We start from the raw sequence: 27,708 nt of genomic DNA, 5'->3' as shown, positions 1-27,708 counted from the left end.
GTTTCCTTGTCTATTTCCCAACTAGAAGCCAAGCCGGGGGTCTCGGAAAACATTGTCTCCCCATTGCCTACGTATAATAGGCGCTCAATAAATATACGTCAACTGGAAAACTTAATGAATGAATCTGGTGTCAAAGATTAGGGAGCCCTCTGCCTTCTTGAAACTGAACTGGCCTCTATGGGGTCTTCCCAGTGACAGACCCCTGTGTTCCGTTTCTTGCTTATAGAAAAAGCTTTAGTTTCCTAGACCTTCCTCAAGTTCCAAAAGCAGACTCAAGCAGTTAGTGATTAAAGAAGTGGAAAAGCAGGTACAAAGGAAAAGCAATCAAGCAGGAAAAGTAATAATAACTTAAATAATAGATCAGATATAAAAACACAGAACTCCTTGAGGGATATGGATAACCTTCTGACCCACATTTTTAAGGTGTTTTTACAGAAACCAAGAGCCCACCAGATGGAAACTGCTGACCATGGACATATAGACCCTAAACTGGTTGCAGCCAGAAGACTGTGAGATTGAGATTCCTGAAAATCACCCTGTTACCTCACCATCGACGAATCAGAAAAATGTCCACGGGCTGATCACACACCCTGTGACCCTCACCCCCTAATGTTGCCTTTAAAAACCCTTTCCTGGACAACATTAGGGAGTTTGGGTCTTTTGAGCATTCATTGTCTGTTCTCCTTGCTTGGCACCCTGCAAATAAACACCACACTTTCCTTCACCACAACCTATTATCAGTAGATTGATTTTGTTTCTTGTCAGGCAAGGAGACCTGAGTTCAGTTTGGCAACATTCTAGGGAGCATTGAGCTAAAAGTTCCTAAGGGCAGGATGAGATTCACTTGCTACTGGCCTGGCACTTAATACACGTGTGTGGAACGGAGGAGGTAAGGGATGCAGGTTATTTCTGAGGATGAGCACAGTATGTGTTCAATGGTGGCTTGTGGCTCTACTTCATGGTCCTCTGCAGCTCCCAGAGACCCAAGCCATTCCAGCCTGTCACTCCTTCCCTTCTTGCACTCTATCTAGGACCTGCCCTAGGTGGGGTTTGGAGTGGCCCAAGAGGGGAAGGGAAAATTCATATCCTGAGCCACTGTTATGTGTCCAAAGTGGGCCATCTTGTCTAATAAACCATGGGGCTGGAGCTTGGCAGAACCCTGAGCTGGCAAGAGGAGAGGAGCAAGAACCATCATTTCTGGGGGGCATCTTCACACTAATTAGGGGATATGAGGAGGGGCTGTGAGGTTCCCTACCCAGAGAGGACTGGATTATAAACAAGACGCAGCCTCTCTCTTCCACTCCCACCCCCATACCACATCATGGTGATTTTATGGAATAAACTGATTGCAAGCGGGTTCCCACCTTGGTCAGGCTGCTCCCAGACCCCTCTTTCGTTTCTGCCCCATAGCATGGTGCTGAAGAGCCCAGCCCCTAAAACTGAGGACACTGTGGATTCAAATCGTGGGTCTGTCACATGATGTCTATGTGATCCTGGGCATATGACTTACTCTCTGCAGTCCTCTGTTTCCCCACCTGTAAAATGGGATGGGTAGTTACATGTTAATCTCGTCAAATGTTTAAAACCAGTTCATTGTCCTTTTTACAGTTCACTTTTCATGGCCCCTCTGCTCCCACACTTTCCATGGCTCCCATAGCCCTCAGAGTAAAAACCCACACCCTTTCCGGTGAACCTGCCTGGTCCAACCCCCACCAACCCCCCTGACTCCACTCCTCTGCATCTCCCTGTCACACCAGCCAGCCACGCATGGTCTTCTCTAGTCTTGGAACACACACAGCTTATTCTGGCCTCAGGGCCTTTGCATATGTTGTTTCCCCCACAGGAGATGCTCTTCCTTCTCCATGTGCTCTTCCTTTTGCTGTCCCATACTTGTGCTCAGGCCCTGACTCAAAAGCTATTTCCCCCAGAAAGTCCTCCTAGATCTTTTCAGGTCAGGTTGAGACATCCCTGTTCCATGCACAGATCCCTGTTTATCTCAAATGTGTAGACCTCCACAAACAGGCAACAATTCGAAGTCCTTCTCTATTACTACCATAATACAAGGCTCATGGGTAAGGGGATATATGTTTTTCCTTCCACATACCTCACCCAGGAAAACTGAGGCTCCATTGCTGGGAGGTGGCTTGAAGCAGGTCCAAGCATCTCTTTGAGGCAGAATCATGTTGTCTGGGCCTCACTGAACCTAAGCAATATAGTTCAAAGCAAAAACATTCAGCACCAGCTCTTTCTGCTCTGGGGGAGAAAATTGGAGCCATATCCTCCTCCCCGGAGACCTCTGCTGGTCCTCTGAAGAATTTCTATGTTCCTCCATCTGGAGTGTCTCCAGCCCCAACCTCTCCTTCCTGCCCATCCATGACCCTTTGGGAAGTCCTGTCTCGTTCTGTCTCCCCCAGCCTAGAGACTACTTGGGACCAGGCTGGGGTGAGGTTAGCACAGAGGATTTGGCTGAGGGTATTTGTCAAATTAATGAATGCATCATCTGCTTGATGAACTCCTATGCACTCTTCAAAACCCCAGCCTCAATGTCCCCCTGTTTTTAAAAAGATTTACTTACTTATTTATTTCTTTATTTAATGGAGGTGTGAGGGTTGAACCCAGGACCTCATGCAAGCTAGGCATGTGCTCTATTACTGAGCTATTACCTACCCCCACTCAATGTCCCTTTTTCCAGGACACCTTCCCTGTCTCCACACACAAAACCCTCATTCCCCCACTCCTGATTCTTCCAGCTCCAGGTCCAGCTTCTACCCCAGCCCTGACTCCACTCCATCTGTGGCCAGCGGCTCTTCCTCCTGCAGACTAGGGTCTCCTTGGGGACTAGGACTGAGACCTCTAGGGGGCACAGGAAAGTTGGCAGGAAGTGTTTACTGAATGGATGAATGAAAAAAATGAATGAATGAATGAATGCCTGTTGCAGGGTTTGGAGTCACATATCCTAGTTCATATATTAGCTGGATGCTGAACATTGACTCTGTCCCTTGACTCTCCAGATCTCCCTTCCCCTTTTATTAAATGTGTTTACTCAGAACCTGTGCCCCAACTTGTTGCAAGAATGAGATAAACTGACACACAAAGTGCATGGTCCTCAGGATCCCTCCTGTCCCAGACTGAGAGTGATTTGCATCCAGAATCAGTAGCTTTGTTCATCTCCCAGCACCCAGAATTAGAATATTATTAACACAAGTGCTTAATGAATGTGATGACCAGGGTTGGTGAGCCAGCTGGGGAAGAAGGAGAGAAAGGCAAATATTAAAGTGGCTGAAAACTAAGTGTTGATGAGCACATGGGGTGGCACTCCCTCTCACACGGAACACTTGAGAAAACAGCCTGGCCATTACTTATCACATGAGTATACCATTCCAACCCTGGGGGTAAAAAGTGTATGTTCACCAGGAGACACATACAAAAAGGTTCAAAACAGCTTTATCCACTGTAGTCCCAAACTGGAAATAACCTAAATGTCCATTAACAGGTAAAGTGGACAAATAGTGGCAAATTCATACCTAACGGTTATGATAAGAAAGGAAAAGACCCCAAGTGTTTGCAAGGATGTGGAGATATTGGAACACTACCAGTGGGAAGGTAAAATGTTATAGCTGCTATGGAAAACAGCCTGGAAGTTCATCAAAAGCTAAATGTAGACTTACCCTATGACCCAGCAATTCCACTCCTAGGTAAAGACCCAAAAGCATCAAAAGCTGCTCAACAAAATCTTGTACATGCATGTTCACAGCAGCACTATTCACAATAGCAAAAAGGTAGCAACAACCCAAACATCAACAACAGATGAATGGACCGTCAAAATGCAGTAGATCCACACAAAGGGATAAAGTGGTCATACACGATACAACATGGATGCAGCTTGAAAACTTTATGCTGAGTGAAGGAAGCCTGGTAGCAACTGGCCACATATTGTCTGAAATGTCCTGAACAGGCAAATCCATAGGGACAGAAAGCAGATTAGTGGTTGCCAGTGGCTGGGAGGGAGGGAAATAGGAGTGACTGCTAATGGGCATGGGGTGTTCTTCTAACTATTCTGGAGCTAGATACTAGCGAGGGTCGTGCAACATCCTGAATGTCCTAAATATCATTGAATTATACACTTGAAAATGGTTAAAATGGTAAGTAATATGTTAGATTTATTTTACCACAATTTAAAAAGAAAACAAAAGGGCACACTGGAATACTATATAGCCATGAAAAGGAACAAGAGCCTGCTCTGAACAATATGAGGAGCAAGAGAATCCAGAGCCAAGAATGGACACCTGCTGTTGATCCTATTTCTGTGAAGTTCCAAATCAACTAAAACTCACCTTGAGTGATGGAGGTCAAGGTAGTAGTCACCTTGAGGGAGGGCAGAGTCAACTAGAAGGTCCAAGGAACTGGCAGAGGTTGGGGATTTCCTCGATTCCAACCCAAGGGCTATCACCTCTACCAGCCTTCACTCCTGGCATGCATGAATCTGAACATGCCCATGTTAAATCTCAATAAATATGTTTAAAAGAAAAAAGAATTGCCACAGGAAGAAGACAAGAGCATCCAACAGTCCTGAGAGCTGAGGATTCTCTTTTCCCCACAAATGCCATCACCTGACCCCTCTGGGGCAGATGACTTGCAAACAGGCCAGGTGTGGATAAAGTCAGGAGGGCAATGACCAGGGTCTGATGCCTAGGATTTCAGAAATGATCCCCAGATGCTTCTTCATCTCTTGGGAAATGCTTCTCACACTCTCCACACCAAAGACCCCAGACTGAGGACAGGAAACCTCAGGACTCCAGAACACTCAGAACATCAGCTCACATACTCCCTGGTAGAGACACATCTTGGCACTTCAGGGCCCTTTAAGGCCAACTAGAATGAACATTGACAATCATAACTCATAGCATTGGGAAGAAGAAAGAGCATAAACTTTACACATAAGGTCCTGGGTTCCAGTCCTGATCCAATCAGTAAGTACATATGAATGAATGAATGGTGGATGGGTGAGTTTTTCACGCATTCCACAGCCCTTTATCACGCACTTTCCAGATGCCTAAATGCAAAAGACCAGGACCCCAGAGAGACCTCAGCCTGGTCTGGCCTCCAATCGTCTCCTTTCCTGGTGGAGGAGATAGAACCTGACACAGATGCTCCCACTTCCATTATTACCCAGAGCAATAATAGAAGAAATCACAGGCAGCCAGGAAATAGGGAAGGGAGCCAAGAGGGAGGGACTGGGATAGAGGAAGGATGCCAGGGTCAAAAAGACAGAGAGGAAGTGGAGCACTCAAACATTAGATGTTAGACAGCACGTGGCAAGCAACTGTTGCACACTGACCAGGAAGGAAGTTGGGCTGAACAGATAATGAAGGGCAGTGGGAGGCTGATCCTGTTTCCTGGATCTTTTCATTTGTCTTGATTTGTTTTATATACGTCAGTCCTAGGGGGAGATAGCCCAGCCCTTCCTTGGCATGGGCAACTGTCAAAAAGTTTGATGCAACAGGATTTTTCAAGTAATGGCCACTATGTGTAAAAAGGGCTAAATGTGATTGGAAAGGGAGGGGTGCACATGTGAGCCAGGCAGTCTGTGTCTGCCACAGGCTGGATCTGGAATGAGATCCACCAAGATTTGTATCTCTGCTCTGTCTCTTTGTGGGCTTGGTGACTTCATCTCTCCAGGTCTGTTTCCTCTTCATTCCTCTGCAATGACCATAGTAACAGTGGTGACTTCATAGGTTGATGCATGTATTCAATGAGCTAATGGAGTAAAACACCTGGCATACAGGAGGTGCAGAATAAATGTGGTGCCCTGCTTCAGGCCCAGAGTGCTCTGGAATGTGTCCCAAATTCACATGTACTTTTCTACCTCTAATACTTTGCATTTGCTCTAACTTATGCCTCACATGTCCTTGCCTCATCACCACACCTGGCAAAATCCTACATCCCTCAAAGCCCTCAAAGATACCCTTCTTTTCTCTGTTTAAGCCCTAATCTAAGGAACTGGGGCCATCTCAGATCTGGTTCTGACTGGGCCCATTGTGATGTGATGTGAGTTTCCAGAGGGCAGACATTCCGATTGGCATGTAGTAGGCATGCAATCAGAGCTTGCTGAATGAACGAATGAATAAATGAGTGAATGAATGAGTGAATCAGTGGTCATTTGGGAGGGATGCCCAAAACGGCGACCCAAGACTCCATCAACCTCTCCATGCCGGTATGCCCATCTCGCATCACCTCAAAGAGCGGGAGGATGCACATAAAGAGGGGGGACTTCCGGGCGGGGTCTTCAGCCCTTCCGGTCCGGCCCCTTTAAGGGGTGGGGACAGCAGGGCGGGCGCTCGGAGCGTCAGGGCGGTGCGAAGATGGCGGCGGCAGTGGAAGGGCCCGGGGCCGCGGAGACGCCCAGCTCGCTGCTGCTTGTGGTGGGCGGCGAGTGCGGATGCCCGGGGCTGCTAGCCTACGTGCTGGAGGAGCTCGAACGAGGTCCGGTTGGCCTAGGGACGCGGGGTCTGGGAGGCAGGCGCGGCCGCGCATCTCGGCCTGAGGGCCGCGGGGATGGAGCGGCGGGGGCGGGGGGCGGCTGATCTTAGGGGCCCAGGGACCCAGTCTCCTTACCATTAGGCTACATGTCGCAGGCAGTGGCCGCAGGCGCTGGCGGAGGAAGCGGCGTTCGGGCTCGGGCTGGGGTGCTTCGCCCCGAACAGGGTGCAGACCGGGGAAGGGACACGGGCCCGGATTTTGGGACCCACGCGATTGGGCAACACGGGCAACGGCTCCGCTTCCTACCCTCCGGGCCGCCCCGAATTCCCGAGTCTTAGCAGCCTGGACGTTCTGGAGGGAGGAGCAGCGATGGGGAGGCTGGACCTGGAGCCCCGGGGCCCACTTTCCATTGCTCCGTGAAGAACTGCTAATTGGGCTGTGGGCGGGTGCGGCCCAGGTGCCCAGGGGATTTGGCAGCTGGGAAGGTGAGTCATAGATGCACCTGCAAGGTTTACCTGCAACCGCTTGGCACGGTGGGCCCAGCGGGCCTGGTGCACCCCACACCTGTGGTTGGAAGGCATTCATTCATTCCCCATCTCTCAGATTGGCAAGGCCTGCTGTCCATGGCCTGTAAAATGGGGTGGCAGCACCCATTTCGGTTCACATGGTTGGGGACTATTACCCCACAGGGCAGAGATGGGGTGGGGACCACCCGCAGGCTCAGCTGTGCCCTCACAAGGCTAGTGGTCTTTGGTGGGGGTGGGGGCTTGGAGAGGCTGACCCATAGTGAGTGAGGAGATGAAATAAATTTTAAACTCAAATGGTTCAGGAGTGCTCAGAAGGATACAGAGCTGAGAGGACCTGAAGGGTGGGGAGGCAGGGAGAAGTGCCTCCGGGCAATGGGAACAGCTTGTGCAAAGCTTTCTCTGAGGTGGGAACTGTACCTGGGGGTGAGGAGGATAATGAGGGAAGGAGATGACTATTTAGGAGGCAGGGCTTTCTTACTAATGTCATGTGTCTTCTCTATAAAATGCCTGAGTTACGCTTTGGGTTCCCAGATGGTAGAAGCAATGAGCTCCAAAGGCACGTTGGATGTTTCTGAGGATCTAGGCTGTCTTGTGCAGAGGCAGGTTGAGGGGAGGGGGCTGTGGCGGCCCCCACCTGCCAGATGCTAGTTAGTGAAGTATTCTGGGAGCTGGGGAGTCCAGCTGAGTTCCTTCCTTGCTTCCCCTGCCCTCCTCATCAGGCATCCGGTCTTGGGACATTGACCCTGGTGTCTGCAGCCTCGATGAGCAGCTCAAAGTCTTCGTGTCCCGGCACTCAGCCACCTTCTCCAACATCGTGAAAGGTGAGTCTAGGGACCCCACCTGCTGTAGCTGCACCCCTTCTGCTCATTCATTGGGCATGTGTTCTCTGAGTGCCAGCTATGAACCAGGCATGGGGGTCGGGGATGACTGTAAACAACAACAGTAATCATACAGCTGCTATCTACTGAGTACAGAGGAGGGGCAGGCCCTGAGCCAGCACTAACTCCCTCAGTCGTCAACAACCCACAAGGCAAGAATTTGTGTTATTGTCCCCATTTTACAGATGAGGCAGCTGAGATGGGGTGGAGGGGACAGGGAGACCTTTGAGGAGGGTCCTTTTGGATGAGAAGCAGCTGCGGTTGGTGTGGAGGGTGGAGGGAAGAGCCCCAGGCAAAGGGACAGGACATTTGGAAAGTGAGGGACTGCTGAGCGGGACTGGAGAGTGGAGCATGGGCTTGGTGTGGCAGAAGCTGTGTCTGGTTCATGGCTGTGATTCCTATACAGTAGATGCTCAATAGATGAGGATCTGAGAAGGCAGGATCAAGGAGGGGGTTGGGATCCGTGCCAGCCCCATACAGGCCATGGCTCCCAGGGGATTTTTGGGTGACTGGGGTGAACTGAGCAGCTGCTGGGTGGGGCCTGGGTGTTGCCTGCAGCTCCCCCTGTCTCAGCCAGCCTGTTGAGTCACCTCCTGGCTGCTGCAGGAGGGGAAGGAAGTGTCCGTCACCTTGCCTCATTGTCCCATCGGTTCTGGGTAGCTTCCTGACCCTCACTGAATTGGCGGGGGAGTAGGGGGAAGCTGGAAATCCCGTCTGTTCTGAGTGATCTTGGCAGCCGCTTCCTCTCTCTCTGCCTTAGTTTCTCTACCTGAATGTGTCAGCATCCACGCATGATGAAAAGTATGTGATAAATGGATAAAGGGTAACCAGCCATGGAGGGTCCATGCCTCTCCAGACTCAGGGTCTGGTGCTCTGTGTTTGAAACATATCTGGGCTCTGGGGAACAGACCAGGGTCAGGCTCCCAGAATCATCCCCACTCCCCTCTCTGTGGCCCGTGAGGCCTCCCTGCCCTCGGCTCCCTCATGTGGCCCCTTGCTCCAGCCCCACCTGCCACCTCCTGATCCTCAGACACTCCAAGCTTAGTCCTGCCTCAGGGCCCTTGCCCATGCTATGCCCTTTTCCTGGTGAGTCCTCCTTGGCCCTCCCTGGGCTCAGGCTCCTTGACTATAAAATGAGGGTGACAGTGGCCTCCCCCACAGGGCTGAGAATTGGGCCCTGCATGCAGCAGAGGCCTGTTGTCACGGCTGTTTCCAGGCCTGCCAAGGCAGGTTTCCTGTTATGGCCTCATCCTGACCTGTGGCCCTACCACAGGCATGTTTGTCCCTGGATGACCTCCCTGGCTGGGGTTCCTGAGAAACCGAGTCCTAGACGGGCTCGTGGCTGCGTGGGGTCACACAGTGGGGCAGGGTTCGGCCCCAGGACAGCCTGACCCCGACACACGTGGCTCAGCCCTAAACTCACAGGGCCTGGTTTCCCCGTAGGCCAGCGGAGCCTGCACCACCGTGGAGACACCCTGGAGACGCTGGTCCTCCTGAATCCATCAGACAAATCCCTGTGTGACGAGGTAGGGGAGGGTAGGCTTTTGCAGGGAGCAGGCTTCGGGGACTGATGCCATCCTCTGTCCTCACCTCCTATATTCCTGACTTCATGCTGCTTGAAATGCTCTTCTGGACACCCCCCCACCCAGTGGCTCCAGCCTCAATTTATTCCCTCAGAGCTGATGATGGGAGCGGGTGGCATCAGAAAAGGTGGGAGTTGGGGAGGAAGGAACTGGATAGGGATGGTCTGGAGGCAAGAGGGCAGGATCTGACCGATATTTGCGTCCTGTGCGTTCCTTCTGGCTGGGGCCCAGTAGTTGTCTGAATTGACTTCTTAATACTTCTAGCTTGTGGACATCTGCACTCTTCTCCCAATTTTCCATGAGAAAGAGAAACAAGATAGAGCCCCCAGACACCCCTCTAGAGACCCTTGTCCAGGTCAATTTCTCTGATCAGAAATGCTCCTGTTTGCTCCCTGGGTGGGGCTCTGGAGGAGACAGAGCCAGACACAGTACCCTCCTCCCCATGGTGTCAGGACTGGGCCAGAGGGAGAGGTGGGCTTGAGGGAGCCCAGAAAGGGTATACAGGACTTCCAAGTGGAGGGGGCACTAGAGCTGGGCTTTGTAGAATGAGCAGGATTTGGGGGGGTGGGGTGCAGGCAGGGCCCAGAAGGAGGTCCACAGGCTATAATCCCAGCTTCTAGTTTAGCACTGGCCTGGCCACTGTGGGGACAGGAGTGGGGTGGTTATATGCAGATTTGCGGCTGGGGACTACCCCCAAAGTGGAGGGTCGGCTATCTCACTGCATGGAATACAGCTTTGAAAACTCTCCCCCTCCCTCAGCTCCGAAACCTCCTGCTGGATCCTGCCTCTCACAAGCTGCTGGTGCTGGCTGGGCCCTGCCTGGAGGAGACAGGGGAGCTGCTGCTCCAGACAGGGGGCTTCTCACCCCGCCACTTCCTCCAGGTCCTAGGGGACAAAGAGGTAAGCCTTCCCCTCCCCATCCTGCCTCTGAATCCTGCCTCATCCCCACTGGGCTGTATGGCCCAGCAACCCACTGTTCCCCCTGAGCATTATCCCTTCCTCCTCTGTGGAATGATGGTGGTAACGTGTGTTCCTCCTGTTGTCAGGGCCCAGTCCCATCACCCACTTTGGTTTGAGGCTGCACCTTTAGACCCAGAGGTCTCAGAGGCCTCAAGTGGCACCCCAGATTCTACTTCCCATCTTGGACAGAATTGGATGGGGCCCCTTTTGAATCCCTTAGTCTGGTTAGGGTAGATAAGCAGAAAACTCTGGCAGACCATGTTTTTTACATTGTAGTGAGTGATGTAGTGATGGCAAGATAAGAGCCAGTACACAGGGTTGGGGGTGGATACTAATAGAAGTCCTCCCTGGAAGGATCTGTTCTCTAGGAGGTGAGAACACCAAGTGCAAAGGCCCTGGGGCAGGGAGAGTGAGAGAGGGTAGGATGAGTGGAAGGGGGACAGTTGGTGAAGCAGGACAGTAGGCCCTCCTGGACTGTGAGGAGGGCTGGGTTTTGTCCTGAGGGTGACAAGGGCAGGCAAAGGGCCATTCTAGCTCCAGAAGGCAGAACAGAGATGTTCTCACTTAGTTTTCCCGAGGGGCTGGGTGTTGCCTGGCTGCAGGTGACCCCTTAACCATCCCCCTCTCTATAGATCCGGGATCTCCTGGCCTCCACACCCCCACCTGCCAGCCCAGCCAAGCTCACCATCACCTGCCCAACCTTTGGTGACTGGGCCCAGCTGACATCCGAAGTGCCCGGCCTCCAGGGCGTGCTCCAGCTGCGGCTGAACCCTCCAGTGCAGCTGCCAGCTGCTGAGGGCCTGCGTGAGTTCCTGGAATACGTGGCCGAGTCACTGGAGCCACCATCCCCCTTTGAGCTGCTTGAGCCTCCGGCCTCTGTGGGCTTCCTCAGGCTTGCTCGGCCCTGCTGCTACATTTTTCCTGGTGGCCTCGGCGATGCTGCCTTTTTTGCCGTCAACGGCTTCACCGTGCTGGTCAATGGTGGCTCTAACCCCAAGTCGAGCTTCTGGAAACTGGTGCGGCACCTGGACCGGGTGGACGCCGTGCTGGTGACCCACGCGGGTGCAGACAGCCTCCCTGGCCTAAACAGCCTGCTGCGGCGCAAGCTGGCAGAGCGTGAGGAGGCAGCCGCTGGCGGGGGCTCCGGGGACGACAGGCTGCGCAGGCTGATCTCCCCTAACCTGGGTGTCGTGTTCCTCAATGCCCGGGCAGCTGCCTCACGGCTGGTGCGCGGCGAGGATGAGGCGGAGCTGGCCCTGAGCCTCCTGGCCCGGCTGGGCATCACGCCCCTGCCCCTGAACCGGGGGCCACTGCCAGCCGAGCCCACCGTGCTCTTCCAGAAGATGGGTGTGGGCCGGTTGGACATGTACGTGCTGCACCCGCCTTCGGCCACTGCCGACCACACGCTGGCCTCCGTGTGCGCCCTGCTGGTGTGGCACCCCGCGGGCCCCGCTGAGAAGGTGGTGCGTGTGCTGTTCCCTGGCTGCACGCCGCCTGCCCGCCTCCTGGATGGCCTGGTCCGCCTACAGCACCTGGGATTCTTGCGGGAGCCTGTGGTGACCCCCCAGGACCTGATGGGGCCTCGGCGAGCCGAGAGCAAGGAGAGCGTGGGCTCCCGGGACAGCTTGAGGAAAGAGGGTCGGTTGGCAGCGCCCTCCAGGTCTGCCCAAGAGCGCCCTGGGGTGACCCGGAAGGAGCCGCCACGAGCTGAGGCCCCTCGTAGGGCTGAGAAAGAAACCAAGCACCTCCGGGAGGTAAAAAAGGACCCCAAGCCAAACACCACTCGGACCCAGCCCCGGGAAGTGCGCCGGATGGCCCCTGCTGTGGTCAGCAGCAAGAAGGCAGGTGCCCTGGTGGCTCCCAAGCCCCGCAAAGAACCGAACACACCCCGCCTGGGTGTCCCACCGACAGAGAATGGGCCCCACAGCCCCCCCAGCTTCCGTTGTGGAGAGGCCAGCCCCTCCACGGAGGCCTGTGGCTCCCCAGCCTCCCAGCTGCTGGCCACACCCAGCCAGGAGAGCAGCCTGGAGCTGGGGCTGAGCCCAGCTGGGGAAGAGGGTGGCAGCTTGGAGGAGAAGACCCTGGAGCTACTCTTGGCCGCCAGCACCCCCCAGCCATGCACGCCCTCACCCGCCGGAGCCCACCAGGGCCCAGCTGAGAGCAGTGGGCCACTGTCACTGAGCCCGCTGCGGGGTGGAGAGACCGGGCCGGATGCGTCCCCTACAGTGACCACACCCTCGCTGCCCGCCGAGGTGGGCTCCCCGCACTCCACAGAGGTGGATGAGTCTCTGTCTGTCTCCTTCGAGCAAGTGCTCCCGCCACCGCCTGCCACTGCGAGTGAAGCCGGGCTGAGCCTCCCACTCTGTGGCCCCCGGGTGCGGCGCTCAGCCTCCCCGCACGACGTGGACCTGTGTCTGGTGTCACCCTGTGAGTTTGAGCACCGCAAGGCCGTCCCCATGGCTCCAGCACCCTCATCCCCTGGCAGCTCCAATGACAGCAGTGCCCGGTCCCAGGAGCGGGCGAGTGCTCCAGGGGCCGAGGAGACACCACCCACATCTGTTAGTGAGTCCCTGCCCACCCTGTCTGACTCAGACCCCCTGCCAGCTGCCCCTGGCACTGCGGACTCAGATGAGGATACAGAGGGCTTTGGGGTCCCTCGCCGTGACCCATTGCCTGACCCCCTCAAGATCCCCCCACCGCTGCCCACCCCACCTAGTATCTGCATGGTGGACCCTGAGATGCTGCCTCCTGAGCAGGCCCGGCTGAGAGAGGGCCTCGGCCGTACCCGCAAGCCCCTCAGCCGCCCCAACCCTGGCTCTGCTGCCCCCAAAGCCGCTCCAGTGACCACTGCCAAAACCAAGGGGCTGACCAGTGGGGACCGGGCCAGTCGGCCACTCAGCACCCGGAGCGAGCCCAGTGACAGAGGAAGTCGGACACCCCTGTCCAGAAAGGCCTCAGTCCCGAAGATGACCACTCGGGGTCCATCAGGTAAGTACCTGGGGGCTGGAGTCCTGCAGTGGGTTACCTGCCTGAGTCCTGTTCCCTACTTGCTATGTGGTCTCAGCCACACCCGCCACCCTTTCTGGGCCTCAGTTTTCTCCTATAAAATGGAAGCTCTGACCTGACTGTTTTAAGCACTTATAATTCCAAGTGCTCAAGTAGTACGGTCAATGGAACGTGAGCACAACCAGCATCCTGAATTTTCCAGTAGTCACCTTAAGCAGAAACAGGTAAAACTAGTTTTAATGGTATATTTTATTGAATGCATTTGTGTCCAGGTTCCCAAGACCACCCCCAGGTTCCAGGATTGGCTAGGAGACCTCGGTGTAGAGTCAGACTCATGGCGGAAATTTATTACAACAAAAGGATACAGAGTAGAATCAGTGAAGGGAAAAGACAAGGGGGGAGTCCCAGGGAAACCAGGCACGAGCTTCTGGAGCCCTCTCCCAGTGGAGTCACACACCATGTGCTTCATTCTCTGAGCTACAAGCTGTGCTGACCCGTGTGAAGTGCTGTCCACCAGGGAAACTCCTTAGAACCTCAGGACCCAGGGTTTCTGTTGGGGATGATCATGCAGGCAGCCTCTGCCTGACACGTACGCTGAAAAGGGTTCCTAGATCCAGTTCTTGGACACTAGCTGGGTGTCCTACAGTTCCCTTCAATTCTGACACTATCTAGAGATAGACCCGTGTTCCACGGGTAAAGGGCTCTGCCCCACAGGCACCCTCAACTTCAGATGCCAGTCACAAGTCCAGGTTGTTACCTGTGCTTCTGACCAAATGGCTGTAAATCAGAGGTTCCCATGACCCCCTCCTTGGATCTGGTTAATTTGCCAGAGCAGATGACAGAACTCAGGAAAACTCGTTTACTCTCTAGATTACTGATTTATTATAAAAGGCTCTTAAAGGATACGAATCAACAAACAGATGAAGAGATACATAGGGTGAGGTCCCAAACGAGATCTGATGTCCTTGTGGGACTTGGGGCCCTGCACGGTGGCACACAGAAGTGTTCTGTTTCCCTGATGTGGAAACTCTCTGAAAGGGGGCCAAAAAGCTGTCCTCTGGGGCTTCTATGAAGGCTTCATTACACAGTAATGATTGACTAAATGATAGACCAATGGCGACTGATTCAACCTCAAGCTCCTCTTCCCCTCCCTGGAAATCAGGGGGCAGAACTGAAAGTTCCAACCCTCTAATCACGTGGTTGGTTCTCCTGGCAACCAGCTCCCACCTTGGGATGGGATCCAAGGTCACCTTCATTAACATAAATCCACTTGTGATGGAAAGGGCTTGTTATGAATCGTAACAAGACACCCATTTCACCTTTTTGGCCCCGAAGTGTTTTCTGGAAATGAGGACAAGAGACCAAATGTAACAAGATGTTGCCTTTGCTCTCATTGAGCAGAAAATTCCAAGGGTTTGGGGAGCTGTAAGCCACGAATTGTGGATGAAGACCAAATACGTCTGAGAATGACCAAGTGTATATATTTTTTATAAATCACAATATCACAGTCCACCCCCTGGTCTTTGAACACAGATCCCGTACGGCAAAACAGTCATACCTACCCCAGCAGCTGTGTATGGGACAGCAGTTAGAGAATAGATACAGCAGTAGTACCCACACTGCGGGGAGGGTACGGCTCAGTGGTAGAGCGCATGCCTGGCATACATGAGGTCCTGTGTTCAATCCCCGATAGTGCCGTTGAAAAATAAACAAACCTAATCCCTATCCGCCCCCCGCCGATGTACCAACACCAACAGGCCTAACACTTGGAGAAGCTAGTGTGGGGTAGGGATCAATTTAAGGAAACACGTCATTTGCTACTTGGACTTTGCAATAAACTTGTGCAGAGCTATTTAGCACAGAAATCAGCTGGAGATTCGCTCGATCCAGTTGCTCCTTGGGCCAGTCCTTTTCCATGTGTATTACATCCAGAGGAGGCTTAACTTAGTCTCCCAATGCATCTGATCATCACTGTCAGCATTATCACAAGACTTATTTACCTAAAGTAGTTGAATCTTACCAACTCCAGGGTTACACCGTATTGAAATATGGTCACGGTACAATTCAGTTTCATTACAGAGCAAATCAGAACTACAGAGATGTTCACTTTGCCTTCCCAGCAAAATCTGCCTTTGCCCATATGACAGATATTATTAAGGACAAGGGTCGTGACAATTGGCCATGAGTCAGTTAGCTCCAGATTCCAAGGTCACTGGCGACAAAGCCACTCACCCAGTCTCAGCTCACAGGCTTGTGTGGAGTCTGGTTTCCATCATGTGTTGTATAGCAGGGCCCACCTCCCTCCCTCGGGGAAGACATGAATGGTATTTAGAATATTCCTGTCCCTGTTAACTGGACCACAGGATATGTTTTATTTCTAGCTTTACTGGGGGTGAGAGCAGTCAGGGTCCATCTGTGTAAACCACAGATCCTCCCAGAGAATTTCCTTAAGCTTGGAGGGCCGTAACATAGGTGTGGGTGCCCCTGAGCCTCAGCAGCTAGGATTGGGGGGCCACTTCAGCCTCTGTTTGTATTTATTTTAATACAAAATACTATTTTGTTGAGAGGCCTTTTTGGGTCAGAGAACAGGCCCCTTCCCAGCACTGGGTTCTAGCCCGTCCAGCATTATTGGCTGAGTCTGCCTGACCCACTTTGCTAAAACCTCATTCTCTTTCCAGACTGACTCCCATCCTTTGCCTTCCTGGATGAGACCTCCCTCTAATCTGCCTATTCCAGTTAATCTTTTTCTAGTGAATGTTGCTGCTCATTAAGAGCGAATCCAACTTGTCCTAGGATACCTAGATTTAGCACTGATGTCCCCTAAGGCTCTTTTCTGTCTTGTGGGCCAGTGTTGTTGAATGCACCATGGATGTTGTTTTTTATCTATTTCTTATATAGTAGGTTGTATCTGCCTATCCCAAATTCCTAATTTACCTCTCCCTGGTCGTCAAGATTGAGAATTACACAGTGATTACATAGATCTGTCAGCTCAGAGCCCCGCACCACATGGTTTGAAGTCTTAGTAGGGAGCAGTTCTTGGAAATTCCTCCCCAAATGATATCCTTGGTAGTAGATGTAGCCTGAAAACTAGGAGTCAGAAGATCCAGGCACATTGCTGGAATCACCAGAATTCCATTTAGTCATTAACAGTTGGTCCTGTTCATCAATATATCTTAAGACCAGAATGTCTCCCAGAGCGATGCCACTCAGATCAGCAGGCTGCCTATTCAGTCTTGTCAGGTCCCCAAAGCAGGGCTGGCTTCAGCAAACTAGCTTCACCCTGCCGGGCATCTGGTGTGCTTCTGCTGAGAGATTGAATTATTCTCTTGCTCTGAGCCTCTCTCCAGCTATTAATAAAATGTTGGATTTCCCTCGTTGCATAACCCACTTATTCATCACTTTACCCTCAGCTATTATTTCTCCTTCTCTCCACTTGTCATTTATCTTTACCCAAACTTTTCCACCCTTAGACGGGGACATGAGGTTCAGCCACTGTGCTGGTCCAGACGGCTGGCAGCAAACCAGGCTAGCGAGTGCCTCCCCCTCTGTCCGCTCCCACCCGTGTAGAGTGGGGTTACGCGGGTACAGAACCACGGGCAGCACAGCAGCACTCACTGGTGGCCCCAGCTTTGCCTGAGGGCTGAAGGCCCCCCCATCAGGCCCTTAGGAACTCTGACATGAAGATTTAAAGGTATGGTTCCCGTTTCTGGTTTAGGAGTCATCCCTGCTTCTGGCACCCGCACTTGCATCCCTGGTCCTGGGACCACTGCATCAAGTAGGGAAAAACAAAGTTGCTGTGACGTGGGGAAGAATGACAGTTGCGTCAGCATCCTCCCCCACCCCCACTTCCCCACATCCCTCAGAAAAGGGGAGGAACCTATCTGGTGGGGACCCCCCTTAACCCCCTGATGTCAAGCATGAGCACACACTTTTGAAGGCGTTTAAGCCCACCTCTCATGGCTTTATCTTCCCCCCTATTTTAGATAGCAAACGTGGCAGCCACCCATTCCGATTTTCTAGTAAACCATCATTCTGAGGGTGATAATACAGCACATCTGGTGTGTGGTCTCTTGGCCCACTGTTGGACGATATGGGCTGTAATGTGTGTCCCTCGGTCCGAAGAATAACAACTCAGTGGCTCAAGTGGTCACGGTGTTTTCTGTTCCTGTTTTGAGCGTTTGCATCTACTATCAGGTATGAAAAGCCAGCCCGGACTGTCTGTTCCTGTTAGGACTCGTTCATAGTGCTCACCTCATCCCACCCCGGGGGCCACTGGCATGGGTCCAGTGTAATCCGCTTGTCAGCTCTGGGCCAGGCCTTGCCCCCGGGGAGTTTCCCCCATCGCCATCTGTGGTTTCTCTCTCTTGTTGACAGTTCTTATTGGCCTTTTGTGCCTTGCAGGCTGCCAGACGAATATATCTGGGTCTAGCCACCCGCCCTGCATTGCTGCACCCCTCCCCAACGTCCAGTCATTCACAGACGCTGATCCATGGCCACCTCAGGGAAGCACACCAAAAGATCCACTTGGTGGTTCAGTCACCTTCCAAACCTGGAAGGGGTTCTTCTGATGGGCATGGACATGTCCTGCTTTAGGGCGCCTCTTAAATTCCCAGAGTGATTTCCACAGGGCTGTGCCCCTTGCAGGCGCCCTTTTAATAGTCCAGGTTTCCATTGCCTAGCCACCTGACCATATGGCCAGGCCACGGGCTGTGGCCCATGAGTCGGTCAAACTGCAAATATAAGGGCTTTTACTGTTGCTCAATTTCTTCCACCACTGCTGGGAAAACAGCGTGCAGTTCAGGCCACTCAGCGGATCAGTTCTTGCCTTCTTCAATCAGTCTTGCATCCGCCAGTCTTAATGTGGTTGCTTTCCAAACGGCATATTGTCCATTCATCTTGAAACTGCCCTTTGTAAAGCAAGCAGCAATTTGTTGTTCAGTTGAGAGCTGTTCACAGGGCACGTCCACGTGCTAGTCTGTTCCAGCAGCTCCTCAGGTGGCCCCAAAGTCGGTTCTAGAGGAAAAGAGGCTACCTGATCATGATACAGCGGGCATCTCCCTGCTTTCCCTTGGCAGCATGCTCCTGTATGAACCATTTCTGTTTTACTCTGAAACTCTTCTGGGCGTTGCCTTCCTTATTAGAGGGTTTCTCCGACATCACCCAAGGCATTGTGGGTATCTCAGGTTTCATGATTATTTTATGTCCATCAGTCATTGAAGCAATTCCAGTTAACGCCCAATTGCAGGCTAATAATTGTCTCTCAAACACTGTACGGGCAGCAGCATCTTGGAATCTTCTGGCCCCAAATCCCTGTGGTCACTGCTGGGAGGTACTCCTGGGCTTTTGCCATAAACTCCAGTCTGCAGAGGATGATGGCAGACACTCCCAAAATCAAGTCGGAGTCAGAGTCATAAGGGCCCAAAGGCATTGAGAGGGCTGCTTCCCTTTGTAATTCAGACACTGCTTTATTCAGGTCCCCACTCAGATACAGCTTTCCTTCAGGTGGTCTTAAAGGTGGGAGCTAGCAGTGTTCCCAGATGTGGAATATGCACGCTCCGAAATCCAAATCAGCCAAATGCTGGGCTGCTTGTTTGACCGGGGCCTGGGTAGCGACAGCAGTTTATTTTTAGTCTCTGTGGAAGATCTCAGGTGGCTCCTGCCCAGGTTCTTCCTAAGAATTTGACTGTCTGGGCAGGCCCAGGGACCTTTGCTGGATTTACTAAACTCCCCCCGCCCCCCGCCGTGGTCATGTGCATCACCACTGAATTCAAATCAGTCCCAGCCTGTTCTTCCATTTCCACTACCATCATAACACCATCAATGCAATTTATTGTGACACTGGAGACCCCCGTCACATCCCTTCCCTTGTGACCAAATTGTGACAGTAAGCCCGTGAGTTCAGATACCCCTGCGGCAGCACAGGAAAAGTAAATTGGGATCCATCCCACGTGAAGGCCAACTGCTGCTGGCTCTTTTCTGAGATGGGGAGTAGCAGCCGCCTTGCATTTTCTGTAGGGTTGAAACCACGTCCGGAACTGCTGAGCCCATGGGCTGTACAACTTAATTTGAGCCTTGATAGGCTACTGTTCAGTCTCCATGAACCCTCCACCACACAGGACTATCACACTGCAAACCCCTTGGTACCAGCACTCCAGCTTCTAGTATATCATGAATTAAAGTGGGCGTCTTTTTGTCTACCAGGTGTTCTAGAGTGCTCCAAGTTAGCCACCTGTTCTAGGCAGTTAGCCGGAGGGCGGACTTACATGCCTCTGCTTTACAATATGAAGTAGGGGTAGCAATCCCCAGTCAGACATAGTACCCATCCCAAGAATATGTTCAGGTAAAGAAGATGTGACCACCTCACAAATCTGTTCATAAACAGCCCAGTTTTCATCCAAATTTCACCTTGCTCCCAACTGTATTTGCATTTACAGTTCCTCCCAGTCTAACCTTAGGTGCTGCTAAGACTTCGCCAACAGGTGTTGGAATCACAGTGCTTTGGGTTCCTGTATCAAGGAGTTCCAGGAAACTTTCCTCCTCTCCTGGCCATTTTATCCACACATGTGCATATGTCTTTGGGTCCCTGCCTGGGGGTGGGGCCAGAAGACCCTGGCCTCTACTTCAGTCTTTATCTTGATTAATCTTCCTGATCATCACCCCAGGGGATTCCTGGTCAGGTTTCTCATTGTAACCTTTGCTTTCCAGCTTTTTAAACTCCTCCAAATAAATAGATAAATAAATAGAGTGGACTTGTTTGGGGCCTTTTAATAGTTCTAAGTCGACACCTGTTTCAACTCTGTCAATGTCAGCTTTATTCATGCCATGTTTCAACAGCAGTCTGAGGAGTTCCACTCTGCTGGGTCGAGTCCCTTTACTCTCCCCTTTGTCCCTACTTCCTTCCTACCTTCCTTTCTTTCTTTCTTTCTTTCTTTGGAAGTATAGTTGATTTACAGTGTAGTGTTAGTTTCTGGTGTACAGCGTAGTGATTCAGTTATATATTCTTTTTCATACTCTTTTCCACTATAGATTACTACAAGCTATTGAATATAGCTCCCTGGGCTGTACGGTAGGACCTTGTTGTTTATCTATTCTGTATATAGTGGTTTGTATCTGCTAATCCCAAACTCCCAATTTATCCCTCCCCTGGCCCCTTTCCCCTTTGGTAACCATAAGTTTGTTTTCTATGTCTGTGAGTCTCTTTCTGTAATGTTCTTGGTGTCAGTAAGACCCACAGGGGAAGCTGAGACAGCAGATCTGATGAGGCTTCTTGAACTATTGTTCAGTTTTGTGGCAGTAAAGTTACATGGAGGTGCCCCATGCAACAGGGATTCCCTTCATCACAGCATTTACCATAACCTGGGTAATGGGCATGTTCAGTGTGTGAATGTCCCGGTTACCTCAAAACCAACCCCACGTGGCTTGCCTAGGAAGCATCTCAGCCACTTTGTCTGGCATTCATAGTGGGAGTCGGGTAGTCCTCCTCCACAGGATAAACTTTCCAGTGGCTTTTGTCCAGTCCATCAGGCTGGCTGTTCCTTTGACAATAACCTCCTGAGTGTCTGGATCACACACAGCCGTCTCTGATTGTTCAGCAGGGAGCTGCAGGTCCTACGTCAACCCAAACACGCTCTTCTGCCCTGCAGCATTCAAAACCAAAGCCACAGCCCCCAAATTGGTTACTCTTGCAGTCCATTTTGGTAAAGGGTCTTCAGGAAACTGGTGGTACTAATCCACAAAATGAGTCAGTTTCTTCATACTGTAGCCCCTGCTTTTGGTTGTTTCATGCTTTTGCCCTCCCCTTAATATTCACTGCCTGCTTGGTGACCAGAAATCTTAGAGGTACTTCCTTTTGCCCCTGCCTAATTTCCCCCTTTCTGGGCAGTTTTGAGGCTAATGGCCAAAGCCTAGATTGACCCAAATCTGAAATTGGTTCAGCATCAAGGCCCAAACAAGCACTTTTTTTAACTTTTATTTAGGCTATTACAGGAAACAATAGCCAGGAAACTATATTTAGCATGCTGCTTATTATTTGGCACTTCTTATATATCCAGTGAACCAACTCATTGGGAGTTGGGTCTACTACCATTTCTACTTTCCACTGGTAACTTTTACCTTTAGTAACTGATCATAGCACAGCTGCAGTTTCTTACTATGGGTGACCAGGTAACCATCCATGAGTCAGTTTCCTCATTGTCTGCCCTTCTATCTTTCTCTTCAAAAAACACATGTTTCCATAAACCAGGACCATTCTAACAAATCCCACGCCTGACACCAACCAAAAAGGGTTCCTGGACCCAATTCCATTATGTGTGTGTGTGTGTGTGTGTGTGTGTGTGTTGAGGGGTAGGGGAGCTTCTTGGACACTTTCAGGGTGTCTAAGAATTCAGTTCAATTCTGACACTATCTACCTGGAGATAGAATCACATTCCACAGGTAAAGGGCTCAGTCCCACAAGACCACCTTCCTCTTCAGATACCATCACAGCCCAGGTTTCTACTTGTGCTTCTGACCAACTGGCTATAAACTGGAGGTTCTGAACGACACCTTGCAACTCAGGATGCCGTTGCAAGTCAAGTTTGTTACCTATGCTTCCGACAGACTGGTTATAAATCAGAGGTTCCCATGACCCCTGTCTTGGCTTTGATTAATTTGCTAGCACAGCTCACAGAATTCAGGAAGACCAATTTACTCACTAGATTACCAATTATAAAATGACACTGAAGAATACAAATCAACAAACAGATGAAGAGATGCATAGGACGAGGTCCTGAACAAGGGATCTGATGTCCTTGTGGAGCTTGGGGCCCCACACAGTGGCATGCAGAAGTGTTCTGGTCCCCAGATGTGGAAGCTTTGAAAAAGGGCCAAAAAGCTCTCCTTTGGGGCTTTTATGGAGGCTTCATTACAGTCATAATTGACCAAATCATTGGCCAGTGGTGCCTGATTCAACCTCAGCCCTCTCCTCTCCCCAGAGCCTGGGGAGGAATTGGGCAGGACTGAAAGTTCCAACCTTCTAATCACACGGCAACTAGCTCCCACCCTGGGATGGGATTCAAAGTCACCTTCATTAACATAAGCCTAGTTGTGATGGAAAGGGCTTGTTATGAATAACAAGACACCTATTTCACTTTTACGCCCTGAAGTAGTTTCTGGAACTGAGGCCAGGAAACCAAATATTGTAACAGAAGATGCTTCCATTGCTCTTACTGATCAGAAAATCCAAGGGTTTGGGGAGCTGTGAGATAGGAACTGTGGATGAAGACCAAATACATCTGTGAATGACCAACTGTTTATAGATTTCTTATAAATCACAGTATTGCATACACCAAAATTCCAGACTCCCCAGAAAGGGGCAAGCAGGTGTACAGCATAAGCCACATGGCTGTACAGTGTGGGCATATTGATCACTTTTCCATGTGCTTATTAGATATTTGTGTATCTTTGTAGGACTGTCCTTTGCCCATTTTGGAGTCAGGTTATTTGTCTTTTTGTGGTTAGGTTCTGAGAGTTCTCTATATATTGTCTCTCTATATCTTATCAGATATACAATTTCCAAATATTTTTCCCATTCTGTGAGTTGCCTTTTTTACTCTGTTGTTAGTGTCTTTTGATGCACAGAAGTTTAATTTTCATAAAATCCAGTTTGTCTGTTTTTTGTTGCTGGTGCTTTTTGGTGTCATTGCCAAATCCAGTGTCATGAAGCTTTTGCCTTATGTTTTCTTCTAAGAATTTTATAGGCTTAACTCTTATATTTTGCTCTTTGATCAATTTTGAGTTAATTTTTGGGTATGGTGCTAAATAAGCATTGAACTTCATTCTTTTGCATGTGGGTATCCAGTTTCCCAGGACCATTTGCTGAAAGACTGTCCTTTCCCCCGTTAAATGTTCTTGGCACCCTTGTCAAAAATCATTTGACCATATATGTGACAGTTTATTTCTGGGCTCTCTATTATGTTCCATTGATCTATATGTCTGTCTTGATACCAGTACCATATTGCCTTGATTACTGTAGTTTTGTAGTAATCAGGATATGTGGGTCCTCCACCTTTGTTGTTCTTTTTCAAGATTGCCTTGGCCATTTGGGATCCTATGAGATTCCATGTGAGTTTTAGAATGTATTATTCTACACCTGCAAAAAAAATTCATTGAGAATTTTGATAGAAATTGCATTGAATCTGTAGAAACGCTTTGGGTAGTATTGGCATCTTAACAATATTAGGTCTTCCAATCCATGAATATAGGATAGCTTTCCATTAATTTATGTCCTCTTTAGTTTCTTTCAGCAGTGTTTTGTAGTTTCTGTATACAAATATTTCACCAAATTCATCTATTAGTTCTAATAGGTTTTTTTGTGTGTGTGGAATTGTTAGCATTTTCTGCACATAACATTGTATCATTTGTGAACAGAGAGAACTTTACTTGTTCCTTTCTAATGTGGATGCCTTTTGTTTCTTTTTCTAGCCTTATTGCTCTGGCTAGAATTTCCAGTACTATGTTGACCAGAAGTAGCTAAAACAGGTATCTTGGCCTTGTTCCTGATCTTGGAGGAAAAGCTTTCAGTCTTCCTCCATTAATTATGGTATGAGCTGTGGGTTTTTCCACATATGGCTTTTATTATGTTAAGATATTTTCCTTCTATTCCTACTTTGTTGAGTATGTTTATGATGTAAGAGTGTTGAATTTTGTCAAATGCCTTTTCTGCATCAACTGAGATGATCATGTGTTTTTTTTTTCTTCATTCTGTTAATATGGTATGTTACATCAATTGATTTTTGTATGTTGAACCCTGCATCCCAGAAATAAATCCCGCTTGGTCATGGTGTATGATCCTTATGATCTGCTGAATTTGGTTTGCTAGTATTTTGTGGAGAATTTTTGCATCAGTATTCATAAAGGTTATTGGTCACTAGTTTTCTTTTGTCGTAGTGTCTTTGTCTGACCTTGGTATCAGCAATGTTAGCCTCATAGAATGAGTTGGGAAGTATTTCCTGTTCTTTAGTTTTTTGGAAAATTTTGAGAAGGCTTGGTATTAGTTTTTTAAATGTTTGGTAGAAACCCAGCAGCATGTAACCAACATGAAAAATTACTAGATAGTCCCCTTTTTTATTTTCCACACTACATCTTGGGAGCCTGGTGCGTGCTTTGCACTCCCAGCTTGTCTTAGCTCACAGTCCACACATTCCAGTACTCGGCAGTCCCTGCATCAGCGCAGATTCAAACTTACCAAGGAAGGGATGGCAAGAAAGCAGCAACAGCCATGACTAATCATAACTTTAGCTTGTGTTCACTGAGCGCTTCCTCAGGGCTGGGCCCTATTCTAGTTGCTTGGAGAGGCTCAGCCCTCCAGATTTGACAGACATCTCCAGCTTCTCTCCTCGCGTGGCCTGTCCTCCACTCCTGGCCACCTTGGTTTCTTGATTGTCTTCTAGCTCAGCGCCACCCCCATCCCCCCACCCAAGCCACCACCTCTTATCTTTCCTGGGCAGATTCCAAGGGAGGAACCTGATGGGCTCCTATGTTCTTTGGTGGGTCAGGGGTTCCCAGCACAGTGTCAGGGAGATAGAGGGGGGTCCCCCAGAGCCCACGGACAAGGCTGGCACCTGGAGGCTGGGGGTGTTCTGAGGCCCTATCCTGCCGGGGCATTTGGCCTCTTTCCAAAGGCCACAGTCTTGGCCACTCGGGGGTCTCCTGCTCCCACTAATTCTCATAAACCAACCATCCATTCTGGTGTCAGCAAAACCTGTCTTAAAGGGCCAGGGGGTAAACATTTTCAGCTTTGCAGGCCAGAGGGTCTCTGTCCCAGTTACTCAGCTAGTTGTTGTAGCACAAAAGCAGCTCAGTAAGTACCCGAATGGGTGTTCTAGGAAAACTGTATATATTTACAAAAGCAGGCGGTTGCCATCGCTTGCCAGTCCCCACTCTACCCCTGTCCTCGCACCCCACGGCTTCTGCCCATGTTCCCCTCATCTTCTCTTTGCTATTGTCCTTCTGCTGCTCCTGTCTTCCTCTTGCTTTCCACAGCTGTGGTGGCTTTCCCTTCCTGAGGCTCTGCTCAGGATCCCTGATGCCACCATCCCCAGTTATGAGCAAGAGATGCTACTTGCCCAAAGCTGGGGGTTTCATTCATTCTGCAAATGCCCCCTGGTCCTACATCCTGGTCTGGACAGTGTTTATGAGCATAAGATGCCAAACATCTGGTGGGTTTCCTGTGCCCAAGACCCAGCTCTGTCCTCCCATCAGTTGATGAGTTCCCTGGCCCAGGAGTGGTGGCCTTGTCCCCCTTGACAAGGCCTGGAGAGCAGCTGCCCTATCTGCATCCAGGCTGCCCCATCCTGCTTCTCCCGCTTGCAACTCTGTCCTTCCCACAACCACTCTGGCTCCCCATCATCCTTGAGGGCAGGAATTTTTGTTCTAGTCACTGCCATGTCCCTAGGCTATGGTGCCCAGGAGGGTTTGATAAACACCTGATAAGTGCCCCTTGAGTAATTGAACAGATGGATGCTGCTGAAGCAGCAGAGCATTCCAGGTACTGCTGCTTTAGGGGCTCAACCTCCAAAACTCCCTCTTCCAGGAAGTCCTCGTTGGTTGCCCCCTCCCACAGGCCCTGGGGATGTCTGTGTCCAGGGACTAGCCAGGAAGGATCCAGGCACTGAGGGGTTGGCCAGGGTGTTTGCAGGGTTCATTGAGTAACTGCCGCTCACAGGGAGGGCTTGTCAACCATAAAACGGTGAGATCAGACCTCTGCCAGGGAGGGAGCCACTCAAGAGGGGTGCAGGTGGAGCTGGGAGCCTCATCTCAGGCCCTGGGTCTCAGCCCCTTTCCTGTCCCTGGAGCTCACGACTGACCCCATCCCTGTTGCCCACAGGGTCAGCTGGCAGTCGGCCAGGAGGGTCAGCAGCCCCACCCAGCTCCCCTGTGTACCTCGACCTGGCCTACCTGCCCAGCGGGGGCAGTGCCCGCCTGGTGGACGAGGAGTTCTTCCGGCGGGTGCGTGCGCTCTGCTATGTCATCAGCGGCCAGGACCAGCACAAGGAGGAGGGCATGCGGGCCGTCCTAGATGCGCTCCTGGCTGGCAAGCAGCAGTGGGACCGGGACCTCCAGGTGAGTGACCAGCGGGGGCCTCAGGACAGTCCTGAGGGCAGCAGATGGCAGGGTGGGGTCAATGCTTCCTAATGTCTTCCTGTTAAACCCGCACAGTCCTGTGAGGTCGAAGTGACCTTCACCCACATCAGAGGAGGGAGCAGAGCTCAGGGAGACTAAGCCATGCCCCCATGGCCATGGGGCAGTGAGGCCAAATGCCAGAGTCCCTCCCAGCCCTCAGGACTATGTTCCTGTTACATCCACTTCCTTGTGTGTCTGCGCAAACCTGGATGAGGGCGTGGATGGGGCTGGTTTGATCACCTCCCCTGACCTCTGCCCCTTAACCTCCCCAACATTATGAGGATTGGCCAGGAGGAAACAGGGAGTGTGTGGTGTCTATGCAGCTGAGAAAGTTGAGAATTGGCCCCAAGGGCTGGCGTCATTTCCACAGGAAGCTTTGAAGTAGAACCTTGAAGGGGGAGGCGAGTTTAGGTAGAAGGAGTCTCCAGGTACCTGGCTGCCCACTCAGGAGTTGAGTGTGTGACACCTGGCCTGGCACACAGTTTCTGGAGCAGCTGGGAGGGAGAGTCCCGGGCCGAGGGCACAGCACAGGCAGAGGCCGAAGTGGGGAGCAAGCTCGGTGCATTCAAGGAGCTGGAGGGAGGCCTGGGGAGTGAAGAGTGGGAGAGGGTGGTGGAGGGTGGGTGGAAGCGTGGAGAGGAATTCACAGAGGAGTAGTCTGGTCTCCTGGATTGTAGAAGGGACCGTGGGGGCTGTGGGAAAGAGAAGGGACTTCAGGGACTGGCTGGCAGTGGCTACAGACATCCAAGCGAGAGAGAATGGAGGCAGAGCAAAGGTGGTCAGAGAAGAGGGGCCTCAGCGGCCATGGGGCTGGGGCAGGAGGGAAGAGGGTGCTGCCCCTCACCATTGGTCTATCTGTCCCACCCACAGGTGACCCTGATCCCCACCTTCGACTCAGTGGTGATGCACGAGTGGTACGAGGAGACACATGCCCGGCACCAGGCGCTGGGCATCACGGTGCTGGGCAGCAACAGCACCGTATCCATGCAGGATGAGGCCTTCCCTGCCTGCAAGGTGGAGTTCTAGCCCCGCCCCCAACCCCGCCCCTCTGCCCAGAGTCTGCCACTGTCCTGAGATTCACCTGCGATGGAAATAAACCAGGTACTCCGCTCA

At 51.2% G+C, this 27,708-nt stretch overlaps 1 protein-coding gene and 1 long non-coding RNA gene across 2 annotated transcripts; one reads left to right on the top strand and one right to left on the bottom strand.

Annotated features, from left to right (window-relative positions):
- Positions 1-85: 85 nt before the first annotated feature.
- On the bottom strand, positions 86-6,742 carry LOC116659018. Its single transcript, XR_004314288.1, has 3 exons — positions 6,616-6,742; positions 2,105-2,203; positions 86-1,535 (listed from the first exon to the last, which is right to left on the bottom strand). It is a non-coding gene; the product is annotated as an uncharacterized LOC116659018 (long non-coding RNA).
- MAP1S (microtubule associated protein 1S) lies at positions 6,328-27,708 on the top strand. The gene is made up of 7 exons (XM_032465304.1): positions 6,328-6,483; positions 7,727-7,828; positions 9,329-9,411; positions 10,228-10,368; positions 11,061-13,416; positions 26,300-26,535; positions 27,466-27,708. Exons 1-7 carry the CDS (start codon positions 6,363-6,365, stop codon positions 27,619-27,621), a joined length of 3,195 nt encoding a protein of 1,064 aa, XP_032321195.1. The 5' UTR covers positions 6,328-6,362; the 3' UTR covers positions 27,622-27,708.

The sequence above is a fragment of the Camelus ferus genome, chromosome 22, assembly GCF_009834535.1.
Source record: "Camelus ferus isolate YT-003-E chromosome 22, BCGSAC_Cfer_1.0, whole genome shotgun sequence".
NCBI classification, from domain to species: domain Eukaryota; kingdom Metazoa; phylum Chordata; class Mammalia; order Artiodactyla; family Camelidae; genus Camelus; species Camelus ferus.
Note: the sequence above shows the minus strand (reverse complement) of the source record. Positions and strands in the feature narration are given on the sequence as shown.